Source organism: Labrus mixtus, chromosome 16 (genome assembly GCF_963584025.1).
Source record: "Labrus mixtus chromosome 16, fLabMix1.1, whole genome shotgun sequence".
In the NCBI taxonomy this organism is placed as follows: domain Eukaryota; kingdom Metazoa; phylum Chordata; class Actinopteri; order Labriformes; family Labridae; genus Labrus; species Labrus mixtus.
The window spans coordinates 2,866,259-2,883,317 of record NC_083627.1 but is presented as its reverse complement, the minus strand read 5'-3'; the positions used below and the strand labels follow the sequence as shown (position 1 = coordinate 2,883,317).

The window sequence follows — 17,059 nt, the reverse complement described above, 5'->3', positions numbered from 1 at the left end:
TATGCTTTAATTAAATACAAACTGATCTGGTCCCTTCAGGGCTGTGAGTTCAGATGAAGAGAGGAGGGAGTTCAATGGTCTCCTCTGAGGGAGGCATCACTCTGACAGCAAACTTCACCTCACAGATTAGTAGAGCTGAAGGTGTAGGGAGCAGAGTTTGGCACAGTTTGGTGAGTGATGATGATGTAATAACATGTCAGTCAGGGTTCAGTCAGTAAAACTTTCTTATACAATTCAGCATTTTCTATGTCATTTTGGCAATTAGGAAAAATGTGTAGACCAAATATTTTTCCTTTGTGCACATTCATTCATCTACCTCTTGGACTCACATAGCCTAATGGAATAGATGTTGGGGAAAGTAGTGATATTAGTAGTTTTAACAGATAAAACGTCTTTCAAACTAAAGGTTGTTTTTATTTCTTAATGTAATCATGTCTGTTCTGCATTTCTCATTAGGGATCATCTTTAATCATGATTAATCCAAATTTTAATCGCATGTTTGATATTCCATTATTTTGCATTTAAAAAGAGTTTTTGTGAGGCTTTTATTTTGAATGTCCTGTCTTAAACTGAGTAATTCACTTACTGTTTGCTTTTATTTTGAAATAAAGTGATAGATGGAAAGTTAGGACATAGTAAAACACGTAGTATTGTCATAACAATGTCATTATAAATGATAAAAACGATAAAAGTAGGCCTATATACATTGGACTTCTTATGACACTATATCGTACATTTCATATTTACGCATGTAGAATGACAAAATGCACCTAAAACTTCCATGGAATTTTAAATAAAATACAAAAAAACTATAAACAACTTTTTTTTAACAGAACAATAAAGATTGTTGGCATAATCTGTGACCAGCTCAGATTTTATTTAGCCTATTTATTTTCCTCCTGTAGACATTGATATTACTTGTTTGAATCTTTATTTTATTTATGTTTCTGACGTCATACTAAATTGTCTCGATTACACTGTTGAAGTATGAGGGACAAAAAATGACTAAAGTATAAATAAATAAATGTTGGGAGAAATGCATACAATAATGTATAAATAAATAAATAATTAAATAAATACATCAATAAATATATAAATAAATATATAAATGCTGAAAACAATACATCAATGAATAAATAATAAATACACTTTGTTAATGAAAAAGGCTATTTATATATTTGTACATGTATTTATTCATTTATTAGCGTATTTCTACAGTTATATATGTATCAATGCATACATTTCCACATTAATTGAGTTATTAATTTATTTCCGTATTTTTACATTTACACATCTATTTATTTCTGTGTCCAGGTTGTAAAAGGAAAAGTATATATGTAAATTTGCTTCTGTCTGTTTTTCAAAATTGACCAATCCTACTTCAGTAATCTTAGGACAGCCCACTTAATTTACATATTTACTGGACATGGACACAGAAATACATAAATAAATATATGAATATATTTATTTATATATTAATTTTTACATTAATTGTTGCATTATTTATTTATACTTTCGTCATTTTTGTCCCTTTTTGTCCCTCATATTGGAGCACGTGACTTTTAAAACAATTGTTCAATAAAGTTGGGGTGGGTGGAGGGAAAAAACTACAAGAATTTTAGGTTTCACTTTCACTGTGACGCAGATTCGACCTCGCGTTGTTTTGAGCTGCTTGTGTTGGACACATAGACAGACATTACAGTTTGTCCTTTCAGTCTTGGAGGCTCTCTGGTCTTGACGCAGCAGTTTTTGTAAGAGGAGAGAAATTATGGAAGAAACCAAACAGTGAAATGTTGGAGCCGCAGCTCTGACACATGGCACATTTTAAACAGCTGGACCGTTATCTTTTGTTTGTCGTGCGTCGAAAAGAAATCACGTTTGGGAGTATCACGGTCATGACATCACGTGGATTACATCAGAGGACGAGAACGAAAAGAGACGAAAGTTCAGGCAGATAATAGTGAGTAGTATTTTTTTTTCTGTCATTTTGTTATATCGGTGTGTCTAGTTAAAATAAGTGTGTGTTTTATCTACCTTTTAAGATAAAGACACTGGCCCTTTAAGAGGGGGGGGGGGGAGAAAACGAAACTTGTGTAAAGCTGTGGACATTTTTCTTTAATAAAAGTTGCAAATAAGTGCAACATATACAATTATATTTAAAAGCTATTTTGTGAATTTGCTCGCAAGGGCAACCGACCTGCAAAAACTGACTTAGATTAGGAAAAACGTGCAGCAACTGTATTAATTCCAACGCAACAGTTTACTGTAAATGTGCTGCAAATGAAAGATACATGCAGGGGCTCAGACAGGAAGTGGATATGCGGGGGGGATAGGGAGCCGGTGGAGGTTTTAAAGGATGGGGGTGATGAGGTCAATTGAGTTCTGCATATTGTTGTTTCTTGAGTGTTTTGGATGATGAACCATTATGTCGAGCGCCCCATGTACAGAGGCTCTAGTCCTCCTCGGAGTGACTGTGGGTTCAAATCCGACCTCAGCCCTTTGCTTCAAAAAAGGCCCCCAAAAAAAAAACGTATTTTCTGCTTTTATGGAGTATTAAAAAAGTGTGACATCTGGTCCATGTAGATTTGACTTAGAACTGTGTTTGTTTTTGTTATTTCTTTACAGAAAAAATGTAGAGCTATATCCTGCAAAGCCATTCAGCTGAAAATATCAAGACATGATTTATGGTTCAAATCGCCCTGCCCTACTTACTTACTTCTAAACTGGAAGGGGAAAGCAAGTTGCAACTTGTTGGTCAAAAACTATTTTATCAAAATGAACAATATAATAAAGAAACTGTCGCCCCCTGGTGGGCCGTGTGGGTACTGCAGATGGGCCCAGAAAAGCCCTCCACGAAGTATAAATATGAAATTAATATCACGATAATGATGATTTACCATGAGTCAACCCTTTAAGTGATCGCATAACATTTTACTATCTGTTTAGTAAACTTTCTTGTCTATCTTGCCATAATATCATGTTGTCATGTCCAATAATTTACCCTTACTGAAAGTGATAGCCGTAGTCATAACTTTCATTTCATAACGGGCCCTGGAGTAATTTTGTATTTTAAAGTGGGCCGACGGTATTTAAGCCAAAGACTCCTTTTATAAAGATTAGTGAAAAGTTATTCTAATAAAAAAGTTATCATATATCTGCATGTTCTATTGTTTGTATCAGGATGCAGAGGCCAGACTCTCCTGGACTCAGCGATGTGTCCTTGAAGAGAAATGATTCTAACGCTCTCTTTACTAACTTTAAAGATGAAAGGTATGAATTGAAAACTGAAGTATATTATCTGTCTCTGTTGAGAAAGGACTGCTTCAAGGACGCTGTGATGTCTAATCCCTCAGACTTTTTTTAAGATCATTGTCATGTGGTCCTCATTGAGCTGCTCATTCTCAGTCTTGGTGACCCCTGGATGTATCCACATGAAGATGTGTGTGTAGCTAGCTGAAGTCCTTTGGGGGGCCTCCTCTTTCTGTTCCTGGTGGCATCATTCAGGACTATGTTTATTTTTTATATATAAGTCCTCTTTTGTTCACTTTTGATTAATCAGCCTAAAGGATCTGAGAACAGACGGTGTCCACCTTGTTTTGGGTGGTAACTGTTCTTATAGAAACATGGAGGAGGGTGAAGGTCTTCAGCTCTGCCTCCTGACGGTCTGATTAAAAGTCATCTTAGTTGTGAATGCTTTCATTAATCAGCTGTTTGTTCATGTCAGGACGCAGGATCACAGACCAGACTCTCCTGGACCCAGCTGTGAGTCCATGATGAGTGAAGGCTGTAAAGCTCTTTCCAAAGATGGAAGGTAAGATCTGAAAACTGAAGCTTGTTATCATCTTACGTTCCTAAAATAAATACTCATCATGTCTCAAGCCATGGACAGAGAGAGCACGAGCAGAGTGACTCGATTGTTAACATGCTAACGTTAGCATGGCTAAGCATTAGCGACCTTGCTCCATACAGTTTGATGATATTAGCATATTATGAGGCTGAGGACTCCCTTTATAAAGATGAGTGAAAAGTGAGTCTAATAAAAAAAAGTCCTCATAGTTCTGCATGTTTTATTAATCAGTGGTTTCATTGTTTGTATCAGGAAACAGATGCAGACACCAGACCCTCCTGGACCCAGCTGTGTGTCCTTCAAGAGTAATGATTCTAAAGACATCGATATTAACTTTAAAGGTGAAAGGTAAGAATTGAAAACTGAAGTGTGTTATCTGTCTCTGTTCAGAAATGATGCAAGTTTTAGCCCAGAGCTTCATGGGATGCTGTCATCTGTTAAATCTTAGTTTTTTCAAGATCATTGTCATGTGGTCCCTCTTGCTGAGGCGGTCTCTTAAACCCGGCGTACATTGTGTTATTGTTTAGGGTGAAGGTCTTCAGCTCTGCATCCTGACTGCCGACTTTCTATCTGAAACCTTAAACATGTGTCAGTCTGATTAAAAGTCATCTAAGTTGTGAATGCTTTCATTAATCAGCTGTTTGTTTGTATCAGTATGATGAACAAGACACCAGACCCTCCTGGACCCAGCTGTGTGTCCTGCAAGAGTAATGATTCTAAAGACATCGGTATTAACTTTAAAGATAAAAGGTAAGAATTGAAAACTGAAGTGTGTTATCTGTCTCTGTTCAGAAATGATGCAAGTTTTGGCCCAGAGCTTCATGGGATGCTGTCATCTGTTAAACCTTTTTCAAGATCATTGTCATGTGGTCCCTCTTGCTGAGGCGGACTTTTTGCCCCCTCTTAAGCCCGATATAAATTGTACTATTGTGTAAAAGTCGTGGCAGTATGTCAGCTCACACGGTACGACGGACCCTTTAAAGGCTTTATATGCAATTTTTTGATCCAGCAGATGTCGCCCTTGAGCACCAGCATGAAACCAAAACAACTCACGCTGCATTGTTGTGTTAGCATGCTAATGCTAGCGATCTTTATTATGCTCGTATCTTCACACTGCATGTAAATTTACCTGAAATGAGCGTGATCTAGAAACACAGTTAAGCAGTGAGTACAGTATGTTATTCTTCTTTTCTCTAGTCCCTCAATTAAACAACTTTTATACACGAGGGGAGGAGTCAGCCGGTCGTCCCGACGATGTAAACAAAGTGAAGATAGGACTCTGAAAACTCTGAAAACATCACAGACAGTGGGACTCGGGTGTTACACCCATTGTAGACAGTCATGACTCACAGAGTTATTTTCAGAGGATATACTTGATTTCTATTATATTTAAGTGTGAAAAATCACATAGAAAGACTTTAAGGATGCATGACCAATGCTCATGATTAATGTGCTCACACTCTACCAACTGATTGTTGAGTAAGTGTCAAAAGTTAACTCCCATGGACAGGGTTTAATTTTGGTTGTCCTACTATCAGAGTATGGGGAAACTTGGCCAGTCTTTTATTTCAGATTTCAGGGAAAGTGAATCTCTTGTCAAATAATGCAGGATCAGTTTAAAACACCTCTTCTCGCTGCCTTTGCACTGTAAGGTAACGGTAAGCATTTTTTAAAATACTCTAATAAACCCCAACAGCTAAGATTGTAGATGGAGCGTATCTCAATAAAGTGACTAGTGGGCTGTTAAGTCCACAGCTGGTGCTCGTGGTAAGCCCTGGACAGAGTCACTCGAAAGTGATAACATTTGTTAGCATGCTAACGTTAGCATGGCTAAGCATTAGCGACCTTGCTCCATACAGTTTGATGATATTAGCATATTATGAGGCTGAGGACTCCCTTTATAAAGATGAGTGAAAAGTGAGTCTAATAAAAAAAAGTCCTCATACTTCTGCATGTTTTATTAATCAGTGGTTTCATTGTTTGTATCAGGAAACAGATGCAGACACCAGACCCTCCTGGACCCAGCTGTGTGTCCTTCAAGAGTAATGATTCTAAAGACATCGATATTAACTTTAAAGGTGAAAGGTAAGAATTGAAAACTGAAGTGTGTTATCTGTCTCTGTTCAGAAATGATGCAAGTTTTAGCCCAGAGCTTCATGGGATGCTGTCATCTGTTAAATCTTAGTTTTTTCAAGATCATTGTCATGTGGTCCCTCTTGCTGAGGCGGTCTCTTAAACCCGGCGTACATTGTGTTATTGTTTAGGGTGAAGGTCTTCAGCTCTGCATCCTGACTACCGACTTTCTATCTGAAACCTTAAACATGTGTCAGTCTGATTAAAAGTCATCTAAGTTGTGAATGCTTTCATTAATCAGCTGTTTGTTTGTATCAGTATGATGAACAAGACACCAGACCCTCCTGGACCCAGCTGTGTGTCCTGCAAGAGTAATGATTCTAAAGACATCGGTATTAACTTTAAAGATAAAAGGTAAGAATTGAAAACTGAAGTGTGTTATCTGTCTCTGTTCAGAAATGATGCAAGTTTTGGCCCAGAGCTTCATGGGATGCTGTCATCTGTTAAACCTTTTTCAAGATCATTGTCATGTGGTCCCTCTTGCTGAGGCGGACTTTTTGCCCCCTCTTAAGCCCGATATAAATTGTACTATTGTGTAAAAGTCGTGGCAGTATGTCAGCTCACACGGTACGACGGACCCTTTAAAGGCTTTATATGCAATTTTTTGATCCAGCAGATGTCGCCCTTGAGCACCAGCATGAAACCAAAACAACTCACGCTGCATTGTTGTGTTAGCATGCTAATGCTAGCGATCTTTATTATGCTCGTATCTTCACACTGCATGTAAATTTACCTGAAATGAGCGTGATCTAGAAACACAGTTAAGCAGTGAGTACAGTATGTTATTCTTCTTTTCTCTAGTCCCTCAATTAAACAACTTTTATACACGAGGGGAGGAGTCAGCCGGCCGTCCCGGCGATGTAAACAAAGTGAAGATAGGACTCTGAAAACTCTGAAAACATCACAGACAGTGGGACTCGGGTGTTACACCCATTGTAGACAGTCATGACTCACAGAGTTATTTTCAGAGGAGATACTTGATTTATATTATATTTAAGTGTGAAAAATCACATAGAAAGACTTTAAGGATGCATGACCAATGCTCATGATTAATGTGCTCACACTCTACCAACTGATTGTTGAGTAAGTGTCAAAAGTTAACTCCCATGGACAGAGTTTAATTTTGGTTGTCCTACTATCAGAGTATGGGGAAACTTGGCCAGTCTTTTATTTCAGATTTCAGGGAAAGTGAATCTCGATGGACAATTATCCTCTTGTCAAATAATGCAGGATCAGTTTAAAACACCTCTTCTCGCTGCCTTTGCACTGTAAGGTAACGGTAAGCATTTTTTAAAATACTCTAATAAACCCCAACAGCTAAGATTGTAGATGGAGCGTATCTCAATAAAGTGACTAGTGGGCTGTTAAGTCCACAGCTGGTGCTCGTGGTAAGCCCTGGACAGAGTCACTCGAAAGTGATAACGTTTGTTAGCATGCTAATGTTAGCATGGCTAAGCATTAGCGACCTTGCTCCATACAGTTTGATGATATTAGCATATTATGAGGCTGAGGACTCCCTTTATAAAGATGAGTGAAAAGTGAGTCTAATAAAAAAAAGTCCTCATAGTTCTGCATGTTTTATTAATCAGTGGTTTCATTGTTTGTATCAGGAAACAGATGCAGACACCAGACCCTCCTGGACCCAGATGTGTGTCCTTCAAGAGTGATGATTCTAAAGACATCGATATTAACTTTAAAGGTGAAAGGTAAGAATTGAAAACTGAAGTGTGTTATCTGTCTCTGTTCAGAAATGATGCAAGTTTTAGCCCAGAGCTTCATGGGATGCTGTCATCTGTTAAATCTTAGTTTTTTCAAGATCATTGTCATGTGGTCCCTCTTGCTGAGGCAGTCTCTTAAACCCGGCGTACATTGTGTTATTGTTTAGGGTGAAGGTGTTCAGCTCTGCATCCTGACTACCGACTTTCTATCTGAAACCTTAAACATGTGTCAGTCTGATTAAAAGTCATCTAAGTTGTGAATGCTTTCATTAATCAGCTGTTTGTTTGTATCAGTATGATGAACAAGACACCAGACCCTCCTGGACCCAGCTGTGTGTCCTGCAAGAGTAATGATTCTAAAGACGATGTAAACAAACTGAAGATAGGACTCTGAAAACTCTGAAAGACAGTGGGACTCACAGAGTTATTTTCAGAGGATATAAGTATAAGTGTGTTATCTGTCTCTTATGAGAGAAGATGCAAGGTCTGGTCCAGGTCTTAGTCTTTTGAAGATCAAGTATTGTGTTCTTTATAACGTTGGCAAAGTGAAGCTTTTGAAACCACCTGCATTCATGCCCTTCATTTTGTTTTCATGCTAGAGCATATTCAGTAAGCTGTGTCATTATTGGCCCTTTTTCCACAGAGTTCAACAGGAGAGCACCGAGGCTCCCCAGTCGGCCCAGTGGTCTCAAAAAGACCTGGACTCCATATTTGAGGTATGTAGAAAAAATTGTGTTTTCCATTGAACTAAAATAATCAAGCGATGAACGCGCTACATCAGGATTCTGTTTCGACCAGCTAAAAGGTGTATACCAGTTTTATATTAAATCTTGAGTTTTTTTTCATTCTGTTCCAGCCGCTAAAGAAGAACATCCACAGGTATGTGGAGAATGAGCTACAGAGAATCCTGAGGGTTTTAAGTCCAGATTATCAAGCAGGCGTGGAGAGTGACAATGAGGATGAAGATCAGATGGATATCAGAGATGTAACTCTGAAGCTCACTCTGCACTTCTTGAGAAGAGCTAAGCGGGGGGATATGGCTGACTATCTGCACAACAGTAAGAGTATTTCAACTGATTCAAATTGATGGAATAGGGAAATGGAGATTTACTTACCAAACTTTTATGTTTTGTATGATGTAACACTGGTGAACTGGATACAGAATGATAAGAAGGAAAACTCTCAACTCGTTGATTTCATTCTTTTGTTTTCTTTTTCCAGGGACTGTCACTGCAGTGTGCCAACAAAAACTCAAGTCTAACCTGAAGAAGAAGTTCCGTTGTGTGTGTGATGGGATTGCTAAAGAAGGAATCCACACCCACCTGAACGACATCTACACAGAGCTCTACATCACAGAGGGAGGGACTGGAGAGGTCAATGATGAACACGAGGTCAGGCAGATTGAAACACAATACAGGAAACCACACAGACCTGAAAAAACCATCAGACAAGAAGACATCTTTAAAGCCTCACCTGGAAGACAGGAACGAATCAGAACGGTGATGACAAAGGGAGTGGCTGGCATCGGGAAAACAGTCTTAACGCAGAAGTTCAGTCTGGACTGGGCTGAAGGAAAGGCCAACCAGGACATACAGTTCACGTTTCCGTTCACTTTCAAGGAGCTGAATGTGCTGAAAGAGAAACGGTTCACATTGGTGGAGCTTGTTCATCTGTTGTTTCCTGAAACCAAAGAAGCAGGAATCTGCAGGTTTGAAGAATTCCAGGTTGTGTTCATCTTCGACGGTCTGGATGAGTGCCGACTTCCTCTGGACTTTAAAAACAACGAGATCCTGACTGATGTCACAAAGTCCGCCTCAGTGGATGTGCTGCTGACAAACCTCATCAGGAGGAAACTGCTTCCCTCTGCTCGCCTCTGGATAACCACACGACCTGCAGCAGCCAATCAGATCCCTCCTGACTGTGTGGACATGGTGACAGAGGTCAGAGGTTTCACTGACCCACAGAAGGAGGAGTACTTCAGGAAGAGATTCCAAAATGAGGAACAATCCGGCGCCATTATCTCCCACATCAAGACATCGCGAAGCCTCAACATCATGTGCCACATCCCGGTCTTCTGCTGGATCATTGCTTCAGTTCTGGAGGATGTGCTGAAGACCGGAGAGGGAGGAGAGAGAGGAGAGCGAGGAGAGCTGCCAAAGACCCTGACTGAGATGTACATCCACTTCCTGGTGGTTACGTTCAAACTGAAGAACATAAAGTATGGTGGAGGAGACAAGACGGATTCACACTGGAATCCAGAGAACAGGAAGATGATCGAGTCTCTGGGGAAACTGGCTTTTGAGCAGCTGCGGAAAGAAAAGTTGATCTTCTATGACTCGGACCTGACAGAGTGTGGCATCGATATCGGTGCAGCCTCGAAGTACTCGGGAGTCTTCACGCAGATCTTCAAAGAGGAGAGAGGACTGTACCCGGACAAGGTGTTCTGCTTCGTCCATCTGAGCGTTCAGGAGTTTCTCGCTGCTCTTCATGTCCATCTGACCTTCATCAACTCCGGAGTCAACCTGCTGTCAAAAGAACAAAAAACATTCAGGTGGCCCTTTAAGAGGGGAAACAAATCAACACGTTTCTATCAGTCTGCCATCGACCTGGCCTTACAGAGTCCAAATGGACAACTGGACTTGTTCCTGCGCTTCCTCCTCGGCCTTTCCCTGGAAAGCAATCAGAAGTACATGCAAGGTCAGCCGACACCAATAATAGAGAACTCGCAGACTAAAAAGAAAACGGTTCAGTACATCAAGAAAAAAATCCGTGCTAATCTGCCTGCAGAGAAAAGCATCAATCTGTTCCACTGTCTGAATGAACTGCAGGATAGTTCTCTAGTGGAGGAGATTCAGGAGTCCCTGAGATCAAGAAATCTCTCCGCAGACAACTTGTCTCCTGCTCAGTGGTCAGCTCTGGTCTTTATCTTACTGTCATCAGAAAAAGATCTGGACGTGTTCGACCTGAAGAAATACTCTGCTTCAGAGACGGCTCTTCTGAGGCTGCTGCCAGTGATCAAGGCGTCCAACAGGGCTCTGTACGTGCACACATAACCATCCAGGTTAAATACAGTTTGTTCTGTATTCAGATTGTTGGTAATTGATGTATTTTATGTGCTTTTGATTCCTCTTCAGGTTGAGTAGCTGTAAACTGTCAGGGAGAAGCTGTGAAGCTCTGTCGTCCATCCTCAGCTCCGAGTCCTCTCATCTGAGAGAGCTGGACCTGAGCAACAACAACCTGCAGGATTCAGGAGTAAAACTTCTGTGTGGTGGACTAAAGAGTCAGCACTGTAAACTAGAGACTCTCAGGTCAGTGTGCAATGACCCTCTAAGATCTTCTTTCCTCATAAATCAGTATTTAAATGAACAGTTAAATGCTTTTTATGTGATTTTTCACACTTAAATATAATAGAAATCAAGTATCTCCTCTGAAAATAACTCTGTGAGTCATGACTGTCTACAATGGGTGTAACACCCGAGTCCCACTGTCTGTGATGTTTTCAGAGTTTTCAGAGTCCTATCTTCACTTTGTTTACATCGCCCGGACGGCCGGCTGGCTCCTCCCCTCGTGTATAAAAGTTGTTTAATTGAGGGACTAGAGAAAAGAAGAATAACATACTGTACTCACTGCTTAACTGTGTTTCTAGATCATGCTCATTTCAGGTAAATTTACATGCAGTGTGAAGATACGAGCGTATCGCATATAAAGCCTTTAAAGCCCCTGGAACTTAAATCAACAAAAAGCTTCTAACTATGTTACTTTGAATCTTATGAACAAAATATTAATCTCTAAAAGGATGAGAAGTTACATTTTTACATTTCAGTTTCTGAACATTTTCTGAAAATTGGGTGGAAAGTGGGCGGGGTTAGCTCAGAGATTTATTGCACAATCAATTTCAAACCAATAATAAAAAACATACACGCCCAATCAAGTGCAGCAAAGCTACTCTGCTCCACCGCTCAACCTTCATGCTTGTGGGAGCCGTTTCTAGTTGCACGTCCTCCGATGAGGAGGTCATGCGGTTGATTTGGAAATACAGAGGGCAGTGTTTAGGTGAGACGTGCCAGAGTCGTGCAAAGGCACTCCCTCTTTCCCCCCAAGACCAGTAAACCAGTTTTGTCCAGAAAGCTCCTGCTTTGCAAAAACAGCGTCATCTTACACCCAGAGCGATGTCCTGCCACCTGGCACTTTATCCTCCCTGTGCCTGCCCACTGAAAGCCAACAGTTCGGCTAGAGTCACACCGCCCAACTCCACTGCACAATCGTGGTCTTGAATTCAAGTTTCTATTCAAACAAACCAACATAGAATATCACTGTTTTCTTTGTGTGGATGATTTTGACATAACGAGAGACAAAAGCTGTTTAAAAAGTTGCGCTGCTAGCTCCATTAGCATAGCTACATATCCCAGAATGCTTTGAGCAGGGAGTCGGACGGTTGAAATAATTTCATGTCTCTTGTAATGCTCCTAATGTTCCTCATTTTCTATTTTTTCGCTGTGTGTTGTGTAGTCTGTCAGGTTGTCTGATCACAGAGGAAGGCTGTGCTTCTCTGGCCTCAGCTCTGAACTCCTCCAACCTGAGAGAGCTGGACCTGAGCTACAATCATCCTGGAGAACCAGGAAAGGAGCGGCTGTCTGCTCGACTGAAGGATCCAAACTGCAGACTGGAGAAGCTGAGGTACAGACGGAGAAACAGACAGACAACAAGACAAACAGAGAAACAGACGGACAGAGGACCTCTAGCTTTTATTTGATAGTGTGTCTGAGTGAAGATGTATTAACTAGATTGTCTTCTGGTTTCTTCCTCCAGTTTGGACCATGATGGACCGCAGAGACTGAAACCTGATGTGAGGAAATGTGAGTGTTATAAGTTTGATTAATGAACACATGTTTTATGTCATTTTATCTTATTTTGATGTTATGTAACTAGAGGTTTACTGTGTTTGTGCGCAAGAGGGCGCTGCAGCACCAACTTCATCAGACTTCTCACATTTGATTTGTTTTACGCTCATGACTTTTGTGCATGCAGAGCGCTCTGTGCTCAGAGTCATGACAGCGATGTGACCGAATGTATCATAGAAGGAAAATCAAATGTGCTAAACCTTCTGTCAGGAGGTTGAAAAGCTTACTAGATGTGGTGTTGGTGGTTGTTCACTATCGCCATTTTTACATGTGAACTCCTGAAAATATGTAGAACAGACGACGTAATGCAGCTGTTTAATGACATGCTCTGAGATCGTAGCGGTCGCGTGCATACACTCTACTGGCTCTAGTCACAGTATGTAAACGTCACCCTCTACTCCCATTGGCTCGAGGTGAATTCTCCGGAGAACATCCTGCAGGAGAAACTCCAGGGGAAGTCAGAGTGAAAAATTCAGCTGTTGGCGTTCACACATACAGCTCCTCCTGGAAATATCAGAGAGTTTTTCAGGAGTTTTCTGCAAGTGTGAAAGCCTTATATGAGACACACTACACTGGATAAAACGATCGATTCCCTACATCTGCTGGATTGGTCTTATAGCATGTGGTCTTACCTTAAAAAGAATATTGATTATTGTGATTGAATACAATCAATAAATCATAAAGCCTAAAATTAAATAGATTGTTTAAATTCACTTTTACATCTCTAGTCTTTTTTATCATCTAAAGTACAAAAACACAGTTAAGGGCGCGGTCACACTGGCCATCTGTACCGTGCTGTACTCAAGCACGATTGGCCCCCCCGCTGCGCCATTCCCACGCTGGCCGGCACGCGGTCACACTGGCCAGGACTAACCGTGCCTAAAAGCATGATTACCTCTTGTACATAACGTCTTAATACAACACATGCACACTTTATGTTATTATGAAGCGTGCTCAGTTTACAAACAGGCGGACGAGAGAGAGAGAGAGAGAGAGAGAGACGCGCAGAGTCCGCGTCTGCACATCAGAGAAAAACACAGAGAGCATGACAGCTACTTTACAGCTTATTTTAAGCCATTTTAATCAGACACAGCAATAAATTAATAAAAAATAAAGTCCACGGGCGAGTCCGCGCCCGCACATCGGAGAACAACACAGAGAGTCATGTTAGTCAGATACAGACATGAAACTCTGGATTTCTCCTTAATGAAGGCTGTCAGCGTTGTGTACCCGCGTGCTTGTGCTCGAGCATGAAGTGTACCGTGCCTGAGCACGATACGGAGCGGTCACACTGGCCAAACGAACTGGACTTTAGGGTTGAAGTGTACTTGGGCACGGTACGGATGGCCAGTGTGACCGCGCCCTAAATCAGGATAAAGATTCTGTTTTTGTCCCTTTTTAGACGCCTGTGAACTGGAACTGGACACAAACACAGTGTCCACGTTCCTCAAACTGTCCGACAACAACAGAAAGGTGACGCGTGTGTTGGTGGAAGAGCGGTATCCTGATCACCCCGACAGGTTTGAAAACTGGCCTCAGCTGCTGTGCGGGGCCGGTGTGACCGGTCAGTGTTACTGGGAAGTCGAGCTGAGCGGACGAGTTCTCGTATCGATGACATACAGAGGAATCACAAGGAGAGGAGTCAGTAATGAATGTGCGTTCGGATGGAACGATCACTCCTGGAGTATGATCTGCCATGACCGTGGTTACATCGTCAGGCACAACAACAAAGAATCAAAGATCCCCTCCTCCTCCGTCTCTAACAGAGTAGGAGTGTATGTGGACTGTCCTGCAGGCACTCTGTCCTTCTATAGAGTCTCCTCTGACACACTGATCCACCTCCACACCTTCAACACCACATTCACTGAACCTCTTTATCCCGGTGTCGCGCCCTGGTCAGCAGGCTCCTCCGCATCCCTGTGTCCTGTATCGTATTGAGGCTATCTCTCCATTAGCTACATGTGTACAGTGAATGACAGACGGAAGTGGATCTCTAAACACCAGTGTTGGAAGTACTGTAACACCACTTGTTTTTGCAGTAATGAGTACTGTATCTACTTAACTTTTCATTTTCAATAACGCCGTTATAATCACATAAAAGCTCTCGTTACTTTAAGTGTAATAGCCGACGACTACATGAGATCAGAATCGGGGATTATTGCCAAGTACATTTACACATACAAGGAATTTGATTTGGTGTATTGGTGCTAAAAAATTAACAAGGAAATAAAGCAGAACTAGCAACAACTTAAATAATACAGAATAAGAAGCTATTACAATATATGAAATAGAATTTAAAAATGTAGGAGCTGTGCAGTGGACTATGAGGGAAAAAAAATTCAGTGTGTGTAACTACTCACAGAGTGCATGTAAGGAAGATACATTTTTAAAGTCCAGTGGGCGTTAATGTAACGCATTCACAGTTTCAGCATTCACATTACTCAAGATCAAGGTTTATTGACGTTGATTCGACAGGCGAGGTTATGCTAACGCTAGCAAAATAGCGTCTTGGGAAGAAAGAATGTCACGTGCAGTAAACACACACGCAGGCTGATGACCGTTCAGGTGTGAGCTTTTCCATCTTGGAGATATCAACATTAGTTTCCCCTGCTTGAGATAAACAACACGCTGTCAGAGAGCCCGGTGCTGAGACTAAAGCTCCGTTACATTATTTATTTATTTATTATGTGTTAATGGCTACAATGTTAAATTAAATCTGTGAGTAATTGCCTCTCACTGCCACAGCAAAACTAAGAAACGTTATCATTGGTAGAAGTATTGATGCAAAAAGAAAGTTATGATGATCATTTTCCAATGCAGTAACTTGCATATCACGGCTAAACACTCTGTGTATATATGTTGGAAAAAGAAGTAGCTGTTTACATTGGACATGAAGGAGAACTGCATTTGACTGAGGAATTGATGGGATGTGCGATCTGGAATCTGTATATTGTGTTTTATTTTGAAATTGACCGGATGCTCTGCGTTCGATCTGCTCTGCTCGGCGTGACGCGTGCTTATGCTTATGGTTACTGTTCCAATTTATATTTTTGTCATCAAAGAGTTTCTACATCTGTTTTTGTACACATTTAAAGACAAAGAGAGATTCATTAAATTTGCATATTCATTCCATAAGATAACTTTATTATTATGAAACTTTGAATATTGACGAAATCATTTCTCAAACAAACAGGTAGATCAGATTTTTTTTACACAACTTTAAGGACAAATGTACATATTTAAAAAAAATGTTAAGTGTCAAAAACAGTCAACAACTAAACGTGACTGAAGTTGTCTACTGTCCTGGCATCGATGATGCCCAAGAATTACGTTAACTACAAGAGCTTGAACTCACTCACACTTCTGCCTTATATGTTTACAGTCAGCATTGTGCAATGAATAACTATATATTAATCAAGACTTATAGTTAAGTAATTGACTGTTTTATTAAAGGGCATTTTTTAACTATTAAATCAAAACTGACATGTTTTTGAACATAATGGATGTATTGTATTTTAGTTCATTTTGAGACCAGTTAGAGCCTCTATTGCAATGAATGAAGTCATACCAGACTGATGTATCTGTAACCAAAGCTAGACTGAGTGAATTTAATTGCACAAATAAATTTATGTTAAAAGATGTGAATCACTCCTTGTGATGTTTTAAGCATGTTCATTCTTCTTTACCGTTTTGTTTTTTTTAACAAATGAATCTTGTGTGTTTTGAAGTTTCTCAACAGTATTTGTGTTTTCAAACGTCTGAGTTGTCCGATCCCATTTCATTTCTCGATATGGGTTTAACAATAAAGCCATTTAACATCATTTGTGGGTGCTTTTATTGTGAAGAAGTTGATGAAACCACAATGTGTTTATCATCAAATTAACAGAGCCTTACTAGAGCTACAATTAGCAGTGATTTGAAATAACACTGTCGGGAGTGACAGTATTTACAGCCGCTCCTTTGACTTCTTTTAATGATATTGGACTTAAGAAAAGTGGGTGAAGTAGTCAGTGAAGTATGTATCAGTTAACAAAGAACTCCTTTTCAAAAAGCCTGATATCTTCTGATTGGCTATGGTTGGTAACTTTATAGTGCAGACTCACAGGCTGCACCGCTCAAGTCTGCACGGGCCCTAGCAGAGGGCGCTCATGTTACACAAAGCATCAGTCCCAGTGGCTACTCATTGGAATAAATTATAAACAGTATTTAGACAATTGAAATAGTAAAAGAAGGACATACTATGCCATGTGACGGCAGGTGGAATCATTAACTCTGTTCCACAGGAATGGGGATTGCATGGATTTTGGAACTTATGCTTTCAGGAGCTACTGGTCTAAATACTTTCCGCAGTAGCTGTTGGTCATCACTGAATGATGTAAGTGGTTCAGTAATGTCCTATTTCAATAATGAATCTACCGGCTGGATAGAAGAAGAGAATCTAAGGGTATACAGGGTAAAAA

The 17,059-nt window shown here is 40.4% G+C and overlaps 2 protein-coding genes across 8 annotated transcripts in view; both read left to right on the top strand.

Annotated features, from left to right (window-relative positions):
- LOC132990900 (double-strand-break repair protein rad21 homolog A-like) overlaps positions 1–17,059 on the top strand; it is a 136,541-nt gene that overhangs the window by 83,280 nt on the left and 36,202 nt on the right. The window lies entirely within an intron of this gene.
- Positions 1,691–16,420, top strand: LOC132990697 (NLR family CARD domain-containing protein 3-like). Of its 7 annotated transcripts, none has more exons than XM_061059063.1 (14): positions 1,691–1,960; positions 3,725–3,811; positions 4,100–4,195; positions 4,502–4,597; positions 5,837–5,932; positions 6,239–6,334; positions 7,591–7,686; positions 8,342–8,414; positions 8,555–8,756; positions 8,920–10,735; positions 10,833–11,006; positions 12,208–12,375; positions 12,508–12,554; positions 14,002–16,420. In XM_061059063.1, the coding sequence occupies exons 2-14, from the start codon at positions 3,771–3,773 to the stop codon at positions 14,535–14,537; spliced, it is 3,537 nt and encodes a 1,178-aa protein (XP_060915046.1). In that variant the 5' UTR covers positions 1,691–1,960; positions 3,725–3,770; the 3' UTR covers positions 14,538–16,420. The 7 variants fall into 7 exon arrangements, with proteins under 7 accessions (XP_060915046.1, XP_060915041.1, XP_060915045.1 ...); XM_061059058.1 differs by lacking the exon at positions 1,691–1,960 and adding an exon at positions 3,163–3,270; XM_061059062.1 differs by lacking the exons at positions 1,691–1,960; positions 7,591–7,686 and adding an exon at positions 3,163–3,270.